Source organism: Scomber scombrus, chromosome 11 (assembly GCF_963691925.1).
Source record: "Scomber scombrus chromosome 11, fScoSco1.1, whole genome shotgun sequence".
In the NCBI taxonomy this organism is placed as follows: Eukaryota; Metazoa; Chordata; class Actinopteri; order Scombriformes; family Scombridae; genus Scomber; species Scomber scombrus.
In genome coordinates, this window is record NC_084980.1 from 4,183,969 (window position 1) to 4,199,201 (window position 15,233).

The window sequence follows — 15,233 nt, forward strand, 5'->3', positions numbered from 1 at the left end:
CAATGACAAGCATTCATTTATTCATTTTGGTCACTTGGGACCAGTGGAATAAGCGGTAAATACAACACTGACATGTTATCAACTTATATGGTTCTTGTGGTATATGAATGTGTCAGCAAACTTATTATTTTTCATTCAGAGTCAAGTTCCCAGCCTGAATATACATCAATATACACTCTTCTTTTAAGGCTGTTTTGTTTTTACCGACTCTCAAGGGAACAATCTGGTTCTTTAGCTGCTAAATGCTCCACTATATTTACATGCTGGTCGCTAAATGAGTCTGTCTGCTGTTTGCTGCTGGGAAAGTTAGTGTAACAGTGTGTTTATCTGAGCTCCTCTGCTTCAAACAGCTGGTTTAATGAGGTTGATGAGAGCGGTGAGACAGAACTATAACAGTCAAATTGCAAAGCTGGAAACCAAAATAACCAAAAAGGTCTCTGTAGAGTCAGGTGACAGTTTTTTTTATGGGTTCAACACTTAAAGCAACTCATTTCATTTGATTTATTGTTAATATAAAATGATGGATTAGTGCAGCTTTAGTAAGCAAAGTTTACTTTTAAGAACTACAGATTACTAGTTTATGTAGAATTGTAACCATTTAGTACTAGGGATGGAAATTGATACAAATGCCCTTATTGATTCTGCTTATTGGTCTGATTCTTTATCTATTCCTTTATTGATTCTTTAGTAATTTTCTGTGTGGAAAAAAGTAGGTCTCAACAGATTTTCAGCATCAGTGCAGCTGTTTTATTATCTGTGAGTCTAAACACAGTGTAGAAACAAAGCTTTACATGCCACAGCAGGCTGGAGCAAGTGATTCCACTCACTCAAGTTCCTCCAGTAGCAGTAACAGCTGATGATCTCCATTAGTTAGCTCCGTTAGCTCCGGCAGCACACCTGGTCACAGTACCGGGTCAACGACAGGTCTTCTTGGTTATTCTGGGTGAGTTTTATTTGCTGTGACTCCTTTTCCAGCACATAGACACATGAGTTTGACGTCTTTCTTTTGTTTTTGCAATGCAACTGTCAGACAAACATGCTGGAATCAGTAAAAGGAACTGATAAACCTGAAGGCAAATGATTCTGATAGATTGGATAATATGGAACCAGGTCTTGATTTCCATCCCTATTTACTACTGCCTGTGTACTGCTGATATTAATGGGTAGTAGTTTTTTCTCTAAAGGTATTAAAACCCAAAGTAGAATAATAGAAAATCATGCGACAAACTAGACTGTATGTGGCAATAATTTGTGAGTGGCATTATTTATAGAAAGGAAATGATCACACTGACATAAAGGAAACCTGATTGATTGAATGATTGTTATAGTGTGCTGAAAAAAGTCCTTCACCTTTAAAATGAAACCTGATATTTACCTGAACTGACTGTCATTGTCACCTGTCGTCCTGGCGCAGATGCAGCAGATGGTGAACTCTGATTCTCGGTTTACCAGTAGCCAACAGCCAATCGAAGCGGCCCTTGGACCCAGGAGCAAATCAGGCATGAACCAACAGAATCAGTTGTCCACGATCAACCAATCCCAGCTGGGGCTGAGCGGGACCTCTGTCACCCATAGTTCTCCATCACCTCCTGCAAGTAAATCTGCTACACCCTCTCCCTCCAGTTCAGCACACGAGGACGACAACGATGACGGACTCAGGGTATAACACACACACGCAAACACACAGACACACACACACACACACACACACACACACACACACACACACACACAACCACACACACACACACACACACACAGGACATACACACAGACAGAGTATCTCCTGTTTGTATGAGTCTCTGAGTCATATCTCGCAGGGGCTGTAGCATCCATTTGTGTGTGTACTGTGTGTGTATGTGTGTGTGTAGACAGTGGAGAGTTGTTATGTTAATGTTATGTGTCATAATAGACCCTTTCTCCCTGCATATCAACTAGATGGAAATCAGCTCCCTCACTGTTAGGTGTCTCGCACTGAAACAAGCACTCTGCATCAAACTGACTGTTCATATTCTGAGGAAATGAAACCATAACAGTGCCGCTGAATAATATTTACCAACTTCATCATTATCATCAGTTATATATAGAAGAATTAGTGGTAAACAGGTAATACTGCCTTCCAGGGAATGAAAAAAATAGAATTGCTTGTACTTTTTAAAAATACACTCCTACACATCTCAGAAATGGCTGCTTTTGTGAAGCTATGGCAAGTGAATCACACAATATGTCGTATTTACTGTACTCACTAATACAGTGCTGCTAGTCATCGGCCTTTAGAAATTATGAGCAAATGATACATTAGGCAAGGCTTTTTATTTATTTGATCGTGGGCAGTGAAGAGGCAGCCAGGAAACAAGAGGAGAGAGCAACAAATGTCCCTCACCTTTCAATTATAGGCAATTTAAAACATTTGACATACATTTCATCATACAATGAGGAAAATGACTGAATAGACATTTTCAGTGCGGTTACAGCTAAGTAATAAGTTGCCCTAAATGTAACAAAGTAAATAAAATTTCAAAAGAGAAATAAATGAATCAGCGAGCCAGGAGAACAGGGTGTTTTTTTTATTTAAAGGTCCTGCACTGACATTAGCAACAAAATATGGATCTCTTCAGAGAGCTGGATATGGTGCTGCCAGTATTATCTAGAGGACACTCACAGTATTCGACCACTATTATAAAAGAGATGTCTATAAAACTGTTGACAGGACAGGTTAATTATTACTTTTTGTTTTATGCATTTTTAATCTATGAAGGTTTTATATGTGTAAAACCTTCCTAGTGCCTAGAAAAGTGATTTTAAAATCCATTACATCATCCCAGTGTAAAGTCTATGGGCTGAACGAGAACATACAGCAGGAGAAACACTACTGCACATATTCAGTGCAAACCCAGAGGCTAGAAACGAGAAGAAACAAATGGCTTATGTGCCAGACAAACAGTTTGGATACAAGTGAATAGGCTTCGATCTTGAGTCCAGTATGCAGTGTTCTTATGATACATGCAACAACATCTGGGAGGACAGTTAACATTCACAGCCCAGTTAACCTCACTGGTTTTGATGAACTGTGATAACTAACACTGTGTCTTGACCTGGATATCATATTGTTAGAAATATATTGTATACAGCTTTTTAAAACTCTGATAGCAGACTGAGCTATGTCTCCACATGTTTTATATAGCTCTAAAACATGAGTGGGTGGTGGAAATAAACTAATCTGCCAGAGCTGCTGCACTGATACAGTATATTAGTAAGAATGATATATTATTATATATATATATATGAAACTAAAGGTGAAATAAGGAGTGCAGGTGTGTGTCAGTTATCAGTATATGGATATAGAAGCAGTGAGTCACCCTGTCTGCATTAGACGCATTTCAACTATAATTCATCTGACACAACACACACACTTTAAATTCAGTCAATGCAGCTGTTGGCAACACTTTATTTTATAGGTTTGTACAAAGTACACTGCTTAACATCTCCATCTGTTTCTCCATCTATGTATTATTGAATGGAGTATACTGCTTCCTTTACCCATGTCTAACTCAACTCCCCCCCCTTTCTCCCTCTCCTCCTCCTTAGCATAGCGGTGTAGCGGAGAAGCGGCCAGCAGCATTGGACATCGCCAAGAAACCCAAAACACCAAAGAAGAAGAAGCGAAAGGACCCCAATGAGCCGGTGAAGCCGGTGTCTGCCTACGCCTTGTTCTTCAGGGACACCCAAGCCAACATCAAGGCCCAGAACCCCAACGCCACGTTCGGGGAGGTGTCAAAGATCGTGGCCTCCATGTGGGATGGCCTGGGAGAGGAGGAGAAACAGGTAGATGTTCCAGCTGTCTGTGCTGGTCATGTATAAATATGGGATTCATGTCTTTGCTGCTGTAAATAAATTTCATTTTTAGATGATAAGTAGATATCAAGTGAAATCAACAAATAATGTCAGGGTAATTATAGTCAAATTGATTAGGACCATAACAGATGTGTTGTCAGTGTGAAGTTGAGTGATATATGTCAGGCTTTATGCAGATGATCTCGTCTGTTTGGAAAATATGCAAATCTTTCAACATTTATCTGGTAATGATTCATTAATATTAAAATGTGGCAGAAGTTTAGTTTATTGAGGACAATATTCATGTTAGGAGTTTTAGAAGTCTCCCATGAAACAAATCTCCACAGCTACATTTAATACAGACACTCATTATTGCTAGAACTGATATCCAGATATTGATTTTGAAGCATTTTCAGCAGCACAGATGTGTCTTTGTGTCAGTTCAAGCCTTCTTGGGAAAATTCACGCCAGTCCTCCCATTCACTGGCTCATGTTTAAAAAGAAAAGAGAAAAAGAGAGAGAGAGCAGTAGTGGTGGAGCGAGCTAGACAGTGAATGAAGACAGGAAGTGGTGGTGGCAAGTGAAAAGACGGTGAACCAGATCAATAAAACGTTATTTTCTGATTGTTTCACAGCAGTTAAAGTTGTACAGCACAAACAAACACATCCTCACACCTCTGCACAACCCCGCAGTGATGCACCACATTGCATGATTTGCTCTGAATACAGCCTAATTGTGTCTTTCCACTGACTTCATACGCAATCACACGACCTCTAAAATGTGCTGATTCACTCAATTTTCAGCAGTGGCAGTCAGTGAAAGAAAGAAAACGTAGCGGGAAGAAATAACATGTTTGTTCTCTTTAGCAGAGGTAGAGGAAACAAATGTATCCTGAGAGATATCAGGGAGGGAGGGAGAGTAGCTGTATCATCTTTATGACAGGAAACAACAGTTTTGTAGGGGAAAAATCAGCTGTAACAACGCCTCTGAGACGAGCCATCATTACTGCGACATTACCACCGAGCAGCATCTCATCTGAATTGAACCAAGTTCAGATTGAGAGAAGAGTGGAAGTGGGAGCTTTGGGAGCTGATTATTGGGGTTATGTGTCACAGCGCCTCTGTCAGCTGAGGGGGGGGATACTACGAGCCCCACGACAGTCATACTGTAAACATGTGAAGTCATTGTGATGATTAAATGAGTGTAATCTGTAGTGAGAGAGCACAGGTGTGAATTCACATCATCTCTTTGTGTCTTTTAGTCTTACAAGAAGAAGACGGAGACGGCCAAGAAGGAGTATCTGAAACAACTGGCTGCTTACAGGGCCAGTCTGGTCTCACAGGTAACACACACACACACACACACACACACACACACACACACATACCTTATCTTACTGGAGTCTTTAACCCTTACATACTGCTCATATTTCACAGTATTAACTCATAATTGGGCTCTTTACATAATTTTGGAAGAACAAATCATTTATGAGTAACGTCATCAGTCATTAATAAATTGGTGATTAATCCTCCTCCTATGAAGCTTTCAGAGAGCAGAGAGAGTGTATTCTTAAGTTTTTTTAAATGAATATGAATCAAAAACTCAACAAAAATGTGTATCTGCTGCACAAAAGCATTTTCGAAAGTTTTGAAGGTTTTTTTTTCTTCTCTAAAATGTAAAAAATGGGTCAAATTAGACCCTGAACAGTATGTAAGGGTTAAGATTTAAATGGGTCAGTGTGGAAATATGCAAACTGATTTTCTCTCCTCTTCTGTCTCACTCCACAGAGTTACAATGACCCGTGTGAGATGAAGCCCCCCCACTCTTCCTCCTCATCCTCCTCTACCTCAATGTATACACCCAAACCTTCAGTGTACACCGGTCACCCAGGCCAGCACCCTTCCCCCAGCTCCCTCGCCCACCCTCACTCTCTCCCTCCCCCCCAGCACCCAGGCATGTACATGTACCCCCACCCATCACACCCCTCCCACGCCTCAAGCCCGGGCCTCAACCCCCACCACCTGCCCCCTCCCCACACCCAGATGCACCCCCAGCTCCAGGCTCTGTCCTCCAGAGGGACCGTACCGCGGCCCAGCGTGCCCCACCAGGGAGGTCTATCTCTGGGCAGCGTGGCGGCGGCGTCCACCCCTCCTCTCCAGGTCAGCCCCCCCCTCCACAGCCAGGCACACCTGGGAGGGCTGCACAGTCCACACCATCAGCACCAGCAGCTCAGTGGACACTCGATGGGAATGACACACTCGCCTGGCATCACACAGGTCAGTCACACTCTCACACTCAGAACGCCACAGGATTGGTTGATTGAGATTAACCAATCGACCAATCATGTTTGTTTACTTGTTTATTCCCAGATAATATACAACCAACTATGTGTTATTCTCTCTCTAAAAACTTACCAAATATGTAGTTTAACAGCTGGGCACTGTAGTTGTTTTTTTGTTTTTTTATCAAACGTTACTCAAACAGGAGGAAACTGTATTTTCTGGGTACTATTTTCAGCAGCGGATTGATACACATTTGATGTTTTAGTGAGTTTTTCTGCCAGCAGGATGATGTGTGTTCACATCAGTGTTCAGCCAGGTTAACAGTCTGACTCACTCATGTGTTTTGAATGGTTTGTGAACAACAATGGATCTCTATGACACAGAGGAGTAACATATATCAGACTTTGAAATCACTGTGGATTTCTTGAGCTTTGTTAACAATATGAAACATTTAGAATATTCAACATCCTTTAAATACTGGTGTGAAGAATTAAAACCTGCCACCAGTTGCATCTACCACAGTAAATGTTGAAGTTGTTGTTGGAAATGAACTGCACGAGTCAAGCCATCTGTGCAAAATTATAGAAAAAAACTGTTTTTCAGGCAGAAAAGCAGAAAAACAACATGAAAGGCTTCTATTTAAAGAAAAGAGTTTGTTTGATGTAAAGTATAGCAGTAGAACACACATCAATAAGACTTACATTTTATTTTTCATACATTTTACGTATTGTATGATATATATATGAATATCACAAATACTATATATTCATAATAATATTATTCCTCATTTTGTAATGCTTAAAAATGTTTTATTGACTGCATCATAGGAGGAGAAGTTCACATTTTAACTGTGAACAGAATATAGTGATCTCTTTTTCAGCAGTTAAAATACAGACAAATCAACTTGCTTCTTGTTTTCTTAGATTTGTCATGTTTTTTGCAGCTGTAATTAGAGCCTCCATTTCTTCTCTGCATTGCATTATGGTACACTAGTGTCTATCAGCAGCTCACTCAAAAAAACAACAACTCTTTTTTTGTCTGTACGATACAAAAAAAGCCGTAACATTTTTTCATATATTTAATTTGTCACTTTCCCACTGTCAACACATTACTCGTAGTGCTATTCTGCTATTACTTTATAATACAGAGTGGAGTCGAGAAGCAGCTTTTTGTTTCATCTGTAGTCTTCAATTTGTGCTTTCCTCTGTGGGTCATCAAACCATCTATTACACACACACACACACACACACACACACTCTCTTCAGTCTTCCCATCTCCTCGAGGTAACAGCATCTCAGTGATTTAAAAGCTGCACAGAGGACAGAGGTGGATGGAGACAGATGAATTTATCAGCAGTGGAAACACACACACACACACACACAGTGGAAATGAGACAGGTGCCAGAGATGGAGGGAAAGCAGCAGCAGTTCTTTGTAGACGTCAACACACAACAGAACAGAACTATATTGAAGGAAACTGATCTGAATTCAAATAAATCCATGTTCTGTCCATCCCGATGACGTCCTCCTGCAATCTTGACTACCAACTGCAGCAGCTGCTTATGTTTGCTGTTGGATTAGTCGACCCCTGATATTTACTGTCAGCATATTAAAACACACACGTGGTCATATATAGAAAAGCTGAAGAAGTTTTTAATCGTAGAAGAGATTGTTGGGTAAATTTGATCCCTGTCTACTTATCACACACTCAATGCTGTCAATCAATCAGCCAGCCCCCCGCCTCTTCCTCTCTCTCTCTCTCTCTCTCTCTCTCTCTCTCTCTCTCTCTCTCTCTCTCTCTCTCTCCCCCCCCCCCCTCTCTCTCTGAGTAGCCCTGAAAAGATTATAAATATGCATTAATGTTAAGTCCAGTGTGAGATGATGATATGACGGGTAAAAAATAGATGGGAAAGGATTGCCACTGAGTCTCACTTTCCATTTCATCCCCCCATATTTTTTTATAGTGCACTTTTAAATCCCGGACTCCCATAATCCCTTTTCTCTCTCTCTCTCTCTCTCTCTGTCTCTCTCTCTCTCTCTCTCTCTCCTCCATTTTGCATATTTTAGCGATAAAAAAGATAGAAAGACCAAACAAAAAAAAGGAAAAAGTGAAGGAAAAAAAGGAGAGGACACAGTGACAGAGCTCCAAACTTTTTTTTCTCTCTCTCTCTCTCTTCTCTGAGTGAAGAGTGAGAAATGATGGGGGAAGGGAGAGAGGGAGAGAGAGAGAGAGAGAGAGAGAGAGAGAGAGAGACAAAAGAGGCAGATGGGGTCTTTGTGAAGGAGTGAAGGAGAAGAATTTGCTCAACAATGGATGAATAGGTGAGGTAGAGGAGGAGAGGGGGGAGGCGGAGGGGGAGAACCCAACCACCTGCTGTCCTCCTCTTTCTCCTCTTTCACTCACAACACTCAGATTAACTTCCCTTTCAGCCTCTCTCTCTCTGTCTCTGTCTCTCTCTTTCTCTCTCTCTCTCTCTCTCTCTCTCTCTCTCTCTCTCTCTCTCTCTCTCTCTCTCTCTCTCTCTCTCTCGCTCTCTCTCTCTCGCTCTCTCTCCTGCACCTTGTCACTGCATTCGCTCATTTGCCACTCTTTACATCTCTCCTCAAGTATCTTACAGTTGAAGCTCCTGCTCACCTACTTTTCCCTTTCCTCCTCCTCCTCCTCTTGCTCCTCTCTCACCTTTTCATCTTCACTTTCCTCCCCCCCCTCCTCCTCCTCCTCCTCTTCCTCCTGGCAGAAGATAAAATCAGCAACACACTCAAAACTCAAAACTCTGTAATTACCGCTGATGAACCTGCGACTGATCTCTGTCTGCATTTCACTTTAGTTGCTTTCATCACTTCCTTCACATCCCTGTAAATTAAAAACCATTTTCTAAAGAAGTGCTAAAGGTGAAAAAAGAAAAAAAAACCCATCATCTGTCTATAGACTGATGGAGGCTGAAGGAGGAAGTAAACAAGTCATCATCACTGCGGTGGCATCTCACTTTTAAACCCGTTGAATAATGTGATGAAATGTATGTAACCAAAAAGAAATGTGTTCAGGAGATCATGTAGAGCTGCTGCTCAAACGTTTTTCATCTTCAACTTTTAAAAATGATAAAAAGAAAGAAGTAAAATCCATCAACTTCTATTAAATTAATTTAATCTCACTGCAAGAAATGCCTATTTTATAGGGACACTATTGTGTATCCAGTGCTCATGTGTTGTAATATTACTGCTCTGAATGTTCAAATTAAACAGAGTATCATCTGCGTATATAGATTTCTCCCTCCAGCTACACTGTAATGAATTTATTACTGAGACTTTTTTATCATTATTATTTCAGGGTTACCCTCTCTCCCTCCAGTCTGATTACCAGCAAATTGGAGGAGGTATGATTAATAGCGGGCAAGTGGACTACCATCAGATGGGTCGACACACACCCAACCACCACCCCTCTCTTGACTGGAGCACTGATTACCATGGCAATGGGTAGGTGTCAGGGTTTGACTGTTACCGGTTTTTGATGGATTGTAGCTTTAAATATTTGTTATTTTTGAAATTCAAAATTGTTATACCAAAGTTTCACATTTATTATATAAGAACACATTTTTACATTCCTAACACGTAAATTAGATCAAATCAATGCTCTTTGTCACTATATATGTGTGTTTGTTTGTTTTACTAACTCTATGGTCTCCTCTCCATCCTCCTCCAGAGGTCTTCAGAGAGACAAGCCTCTGTTCCTGAGCTAATCTCAGGACAAACTGACACCAAACATCCACCAAGCCCTCGTACTGCCACACCGTGGAACCTCCAGCCTCACCTCCACATGAACCCACACCTGCCTGAGAGAGCTGACCATTCAAGTGGATTCACAGTGGGCTCAACCAACCAACAAGCCACCTAAACCTGAACCAAACCGCAGTTCAGCACTTCAAACAAAACTCCAACATAAATTTAGAACATTCAGTGCTGTGTGCATTTTATAAAGATGGCAGTAAATATCAGGAAAATAATGGGACATTTCTGTGTGTCTCACAGGACAGTGTTAAAAACAGGGAGATAGACTTTCCTCCAGCTCCTGCATGTAGATCAGTTGGATTTGTTTCTGTAATTGGCTGTTTTGTTTTTCTTCTACTGATCACTGCATAGTTCCTGCATAAGAAATACTACCATTTAAAATGTTGCAGTGAGGAGAGGTGGGCAGCTCCTGTGCTGTGTACCATGATGATAGGTGTATATACTACAGGTGCCCTCAGAAAGGGACATTCTGTCTAACTGCTAACTTCCTGTCTGCCCCCCAAAAATCTTTATACCAACTCAATGGTAAAATTTATGTAAAGATGGTGTTTACACCAGTTCCAAAAGGCTCTGAAGAGCAAATGTAAAATACTGTAACTGTTTGACATGTTGATTTAAAGCCAACTGATTCTTTTTTCTTTGACCTCAGAGTCGCTGTGTCCTTCTCTAGCCAAAGTCAAAAGAGCACAGCACACACAGAAGGTCGATAACCAAATACATCAAAGTTTTACAGTTGTGTTTCCCCCTCTGTTTCTTTCATTATATGAATATATGCCTTTGATTTAATGCCCCCTGTGCAGTTTGGACTAAAGTCACACTGTCTGCATTGTGATTCTGAACAGAGTGATAACTGAATTCACACTGTTTTATTTAGTTAAAGACAAATAAGTGAAAGAGGTGGAAAGGCACCTGAAGCTGTTTGTTGCCTTTTAAGCAGGCGATTAAAGAACTTTCATTGTTCTCTGGCAGTGAAGCTCAGATCTGCAGGGTACAAATCCAATGTATTTTAGTCCTTGAAATGATGACATGTCAAACAAGTCTTTGTTAAAAAACACAAAAAAAAGAAACAAAAAATACTCCTTTGTACGATGACAGCTCCTCCTCCTAGCATATGTCTGTTGATAATATTGATTTGGATCCAAACTGTGTGAGTGAGTGAGTGTGTGAAGTGTTAATGAGAAAGCGGAGTGGATGATTGGGTTGCATGGTCTCTTTTGTCATCTCTATTTCTCTGTGCACAGAGGCTATTTAAGAATCTATAACTGTTGCTGGGTTGGCTGTGTTTTAATGTTGTTTTTTAATCAAATCAAGTTTTGTTTTGGTGTTAATGATGATGATGAGAGACATATCTCTCTCGCTCTGTATCTCTTTGTATTCATGTGTTTTTTGGCAGATGAAAGGACTCTGGGCAACAACAACCATGAAGATTTTCTTATTTTTAGATTCTAATAATGTGTTTGAGAATAAAGTCAGTGCTGCGCTGATGTGCAGTCATTACTCCAAACACTGCCTCTTTCATGCTGTTTATTTCTGAAGCTTTTGTGACAGTTTCTTTAATTAACCGCACAGAGTAATGTACACCTTTCCACCACGGTGACACAGAAGGTTAAACCTTTCGTCTGTATCTTGGTCTTTGCATTTATTTGTAGCTGAGCTCTAATTGCAAAACAGAAGTCTTTCAAGTCTGGAAATGTGACTGTGTAAATGTATTTTTTAACCTGTGTTAACATGATCATCAATATGCTGGAAAAACACATTAATTACAGCGGTCCTCGACAAGCAGTGTGTTTCTACCAGAGATGGAAATGTCGGTTTGGTGCAGTACTGAATTACTGCTGGGTTGATGACATTTTGTATTGATATTGATGAACTACGGAGGAAGACTTTGGTTTGAAATCTGGTAGTAACATTAATATTCCTCAGTCAGGATGAACTGTTATCACATTTAGCACCATCCTCATATCAAAATTATGACCAAATACCTGACAGACTAATGATATTCCAATCAACTTCAGCTGTACTTTGTGTTTAGTGCCAATTAGCAATGTTAACACTAACCCTTTCATGCTAACATGCTGATCTGTCAGTAACCTTTAGCTTAGAGCAGGGCGACGCTTACATAGCTGCTAGCATGACTGTCAATACTAAAATGTGATGGCTAAATTTGGTTTAGACTCAATATACATTCAAGTCATTTTCAAACTTTGTTTCAATGAGAGAAAAATTGAAAAATCTAGAAGGTTGACTGTCGATTTTGACTGTCTATAAAGCAGAAGGTATAAATGATCACCCAATTCTGTCTTTTAGCCAACTTATTACCACAAGTTTTTCACATATTTTTGGAAATGATGCTCAATAAGCCTCATTTAAATGACATACCTCATTTTTTTGTAAAAAAAAAAAAAAAGAAGAAGCAGATATTATGAATTATTTTAACTAAATTCAAAAAATCTGAGCAAAATATGTTGATGGATTATCTCAAACTGGTATATGTCAAAGTTTAGTCAGGATACACTTTTGAAACCATTTAAAATATTTGTATGGCAGCACATAATCACACCTGTCTAAACCACTTTCTGCTGTAGTTAATAGTACAAATGATCACCCGATTCAATGAAAGTAGAGATGATTATACTTACAAAGAATGACCAGTGTTTCTGCTGATTTTGCATTAAACAAAGAATATATGAAAGTGTTAACGTGCATTAAAGCAAAATAATGTAAAAGTAACATTAAATCTAATAATAAGTCAAACAATAATAGATCAAATGACTACGTGTAATGTGAAAGATGTCGCTAACAGTGTGAATCTAAACAGAGCTAACACCCAACTGTAGTTCCTGTCAGCTACAGAGCACTTTACCATCTTATAGCTAATTGTTTTGGCTTTACGGTGCACAAATGAACCGTTTGGTTCAGTGCCAGCAGCAGACACACAAAGTCAGCAACTAACTGGTGAAAATAACAGAGAATTTAGCAGCTAAAGAGCCAGATGTGTCTCTCAGGAGATGGTGAAGACCAAAACAGAGCTAAAAGCAGAGTGAATATCTCTCTATTCTTGATAATGAAGCCAATAATAAGAGCCATTGTGATGCAACGATGCTGTGTTTATGGTTTAAACATTTCCTAATTCTTATCATGATTGTTATTGGACTGATTTACATTAGCAGGAATAATGATTAGGAATCGATTCAGCTACATCTGGGGCACTGATGTAGAGAACTGACTGTGCCAGAGGTGAGCAGACACTACCAGTTTTTGACAGTTTGTGTAAATCACAAGTCATTTATGTATATATCTACTTTTCACCAGAAACAGAGCTATAGTGAGTGCGGGGGCGAGTAACAGCCATAATGCACACAGAGCCCACCAGGCATTTCTTCTCTTGCATTCGGCATTTGCATTTCACACATACAGGCCTGGAGATACAGTCACGTTACCGCTAACAAAACAAAGGTGTTGGTGGTCCAGTTCAAGTGTCAGTGCAGGCTGGTATGTGGTAGGAAATATCAGTTTTACAAAAGAAGATATTTCCATTACCTTATTTACTTATTTCCATTCCCTACACCCTGCTCTACTTTTTCTGGGTTGATCCATTTCTAAAATGGTAATCTTGCGGTTGTTATCACCACTGTCAGTAGTTAACTATAATCCTGAACCGCTCAGGAAAACTTTAAATTCCACAAAATATTAAGGTTTTACATGTATCTAAAATGACAGCGGTACGTGACATTTTGGAAGCTGATAGCAAATGTCAAAAATTGGTTTGATTGTGTTTCGTCATCCTTTAAAAAAAAAAAATTAATTAGTCTTTATACAAAATAAACTGTTTAGAATGATGAATCCATTATCAAGAAGAGTGTGTATTTCTCCTCTTTAATTAAATTGTGGCTTTAAAAAAAACACCCTTCTTATCCCATCCCTGCCTTTAGTCCACAGTTTGCTTTTGCATTAAAGTGCCTCTCTGCATGTGTCAGCAGGTACACACTGCCCCCCAATGGCAAGAAGAGTCACTACACCTAGTTCCTACTCTGTCTTGACTGTAAAGGCTCACTCCTCAAACACAGTTGAGTTTAAGACAATATTAAACATTGATTTTGGGTTGATGTAAGTCACTCTAAATCTTTTTTTTCTATTTTTCTATTTGTAATCCAAACAATAATGACAACTGTCTACAGCTCAAGATTTCCAATTATAATTATTCAAGAACACAATAGATGTAATGACCAGAGCCCTGTACAGCAGGACTTAGACAAGCTTAACAATATTTTAATATTAACAATGGTAGAAGAAAACGATTAAATGTAATGTGAAAGATTAAGTGTAGAGTATTATAACCAGACTCTGCAGTTCCCCTTAACTCTACAGACTGTTTTAGCCTCATTTAGCTCATCATTTTGGTTTCAAGGTGCATAACTTCTCTAGTTTGATTCTTCATTTCCAGTAGCATTAGGCCTCTATTTTCAGCAAAAAAGTTCTGATAAAGCCACTGTACACTACCTATCTGAGCACAAAACAGCAGAAAGACAAAGCTAGCAGCTAGCTGATAAACATAGTGGAGCATTTAGCACCAAAATGTTGCCCTCAGAAGTTGGTGGAGACCAAAGCGGGGCCAAAGGGAGGGTGACTTAGATTCATTGGGTGACTAGAACATGATTCCAAATTAATTCTAATGTTTCCCTGTGTCAACACTGTTTGCTAACACGCTGTAATAATTTTATAAGGTACATGTCAGTGTGTAGAGTTTTACAGAATGTTCCACTGACTCCAAGTGGCCAAAAACTCTATTAATGCAGGTTTAAGGTGTTAATTATAACAATTTATCATCACCAAATCATTTTTTAGGGATGGTATAAAAATAATAGAGATCTTGGCAGGCTCTACGCTACTTTTTGTACTCGAGTCCAGTTCAGATGGCAAATTATGACGCAGAACTTACAGAATGTGCAGCTCATCAAGTACAAATGGAACAGGAGGCTATATATGTTTTTTTTTTGTTCACACTTTGAGAAACAACAATGCTGCTGGGAAATAATGTGTTTCCAAGTCTTAGAATTGTAAGCACTACTGATGGTGTGAGATATCTTCTCCCTGATCTCATTAAATTCTAAGAAACACTGTTGAGTTGATGAGAATATACTAATGTTTAAAATACTGGCTACATATAGCACCTTCAGACCGTAAAGGCTGCACATCAGAGGGTTGAGGAAACACAAACAACTAAGGTGAAGATGCTCAAATGGTAAAGGTTTGGTAAGTGTAAACCTAACCTGCTGTAGACAGCATTTAGAAGTAGGCAGTGTGAAACCCAACACACTGCAAACAGCCGTCC

The 15,233-nt window shown here is 39.6% G+C and overlaps 1 protein-coding gene across 1 annotated transcript in view; it reads left to right on the top strand.

The window, feature by feature from the left end:
- Positions 1-10,433, top strand: part of tox (thymocyte selection-associated high mobility group box) — a 45,727-nt gene extending 35,294 nt beyond the window's left edge. Inside the window, exons 6-11 of the mRNA XM_062429149.1 lie at positions 1,415-1,660; positions 3,589-3,825; positions 5,096-5,176; positions 5,622-6,110; positions 9,444-9,589; positions 9,816-10,433. Of these exons, the coding sequence (XP_062285133.1) occupies positions 1,415-1,660; positions 3,589-3,825; positions 5,096-5,176; positions 5,622-6,110; positions 9,444-9,589; positions 9,816-9,852 (1,236 nt within the window). The 3' untranslated portion in view covers positions 9,853-10,433. The remainder of the gene's footprint in view (positions 1-1,414; positions 1,661-3,588; positions 3,826-5,095; positions 5,177-5,621; positions 6,111-9,443; positions 9,590-9,815) is intronic.
- Positions 10,434-15,233: the final 4,800 nt, after the last annotated feature.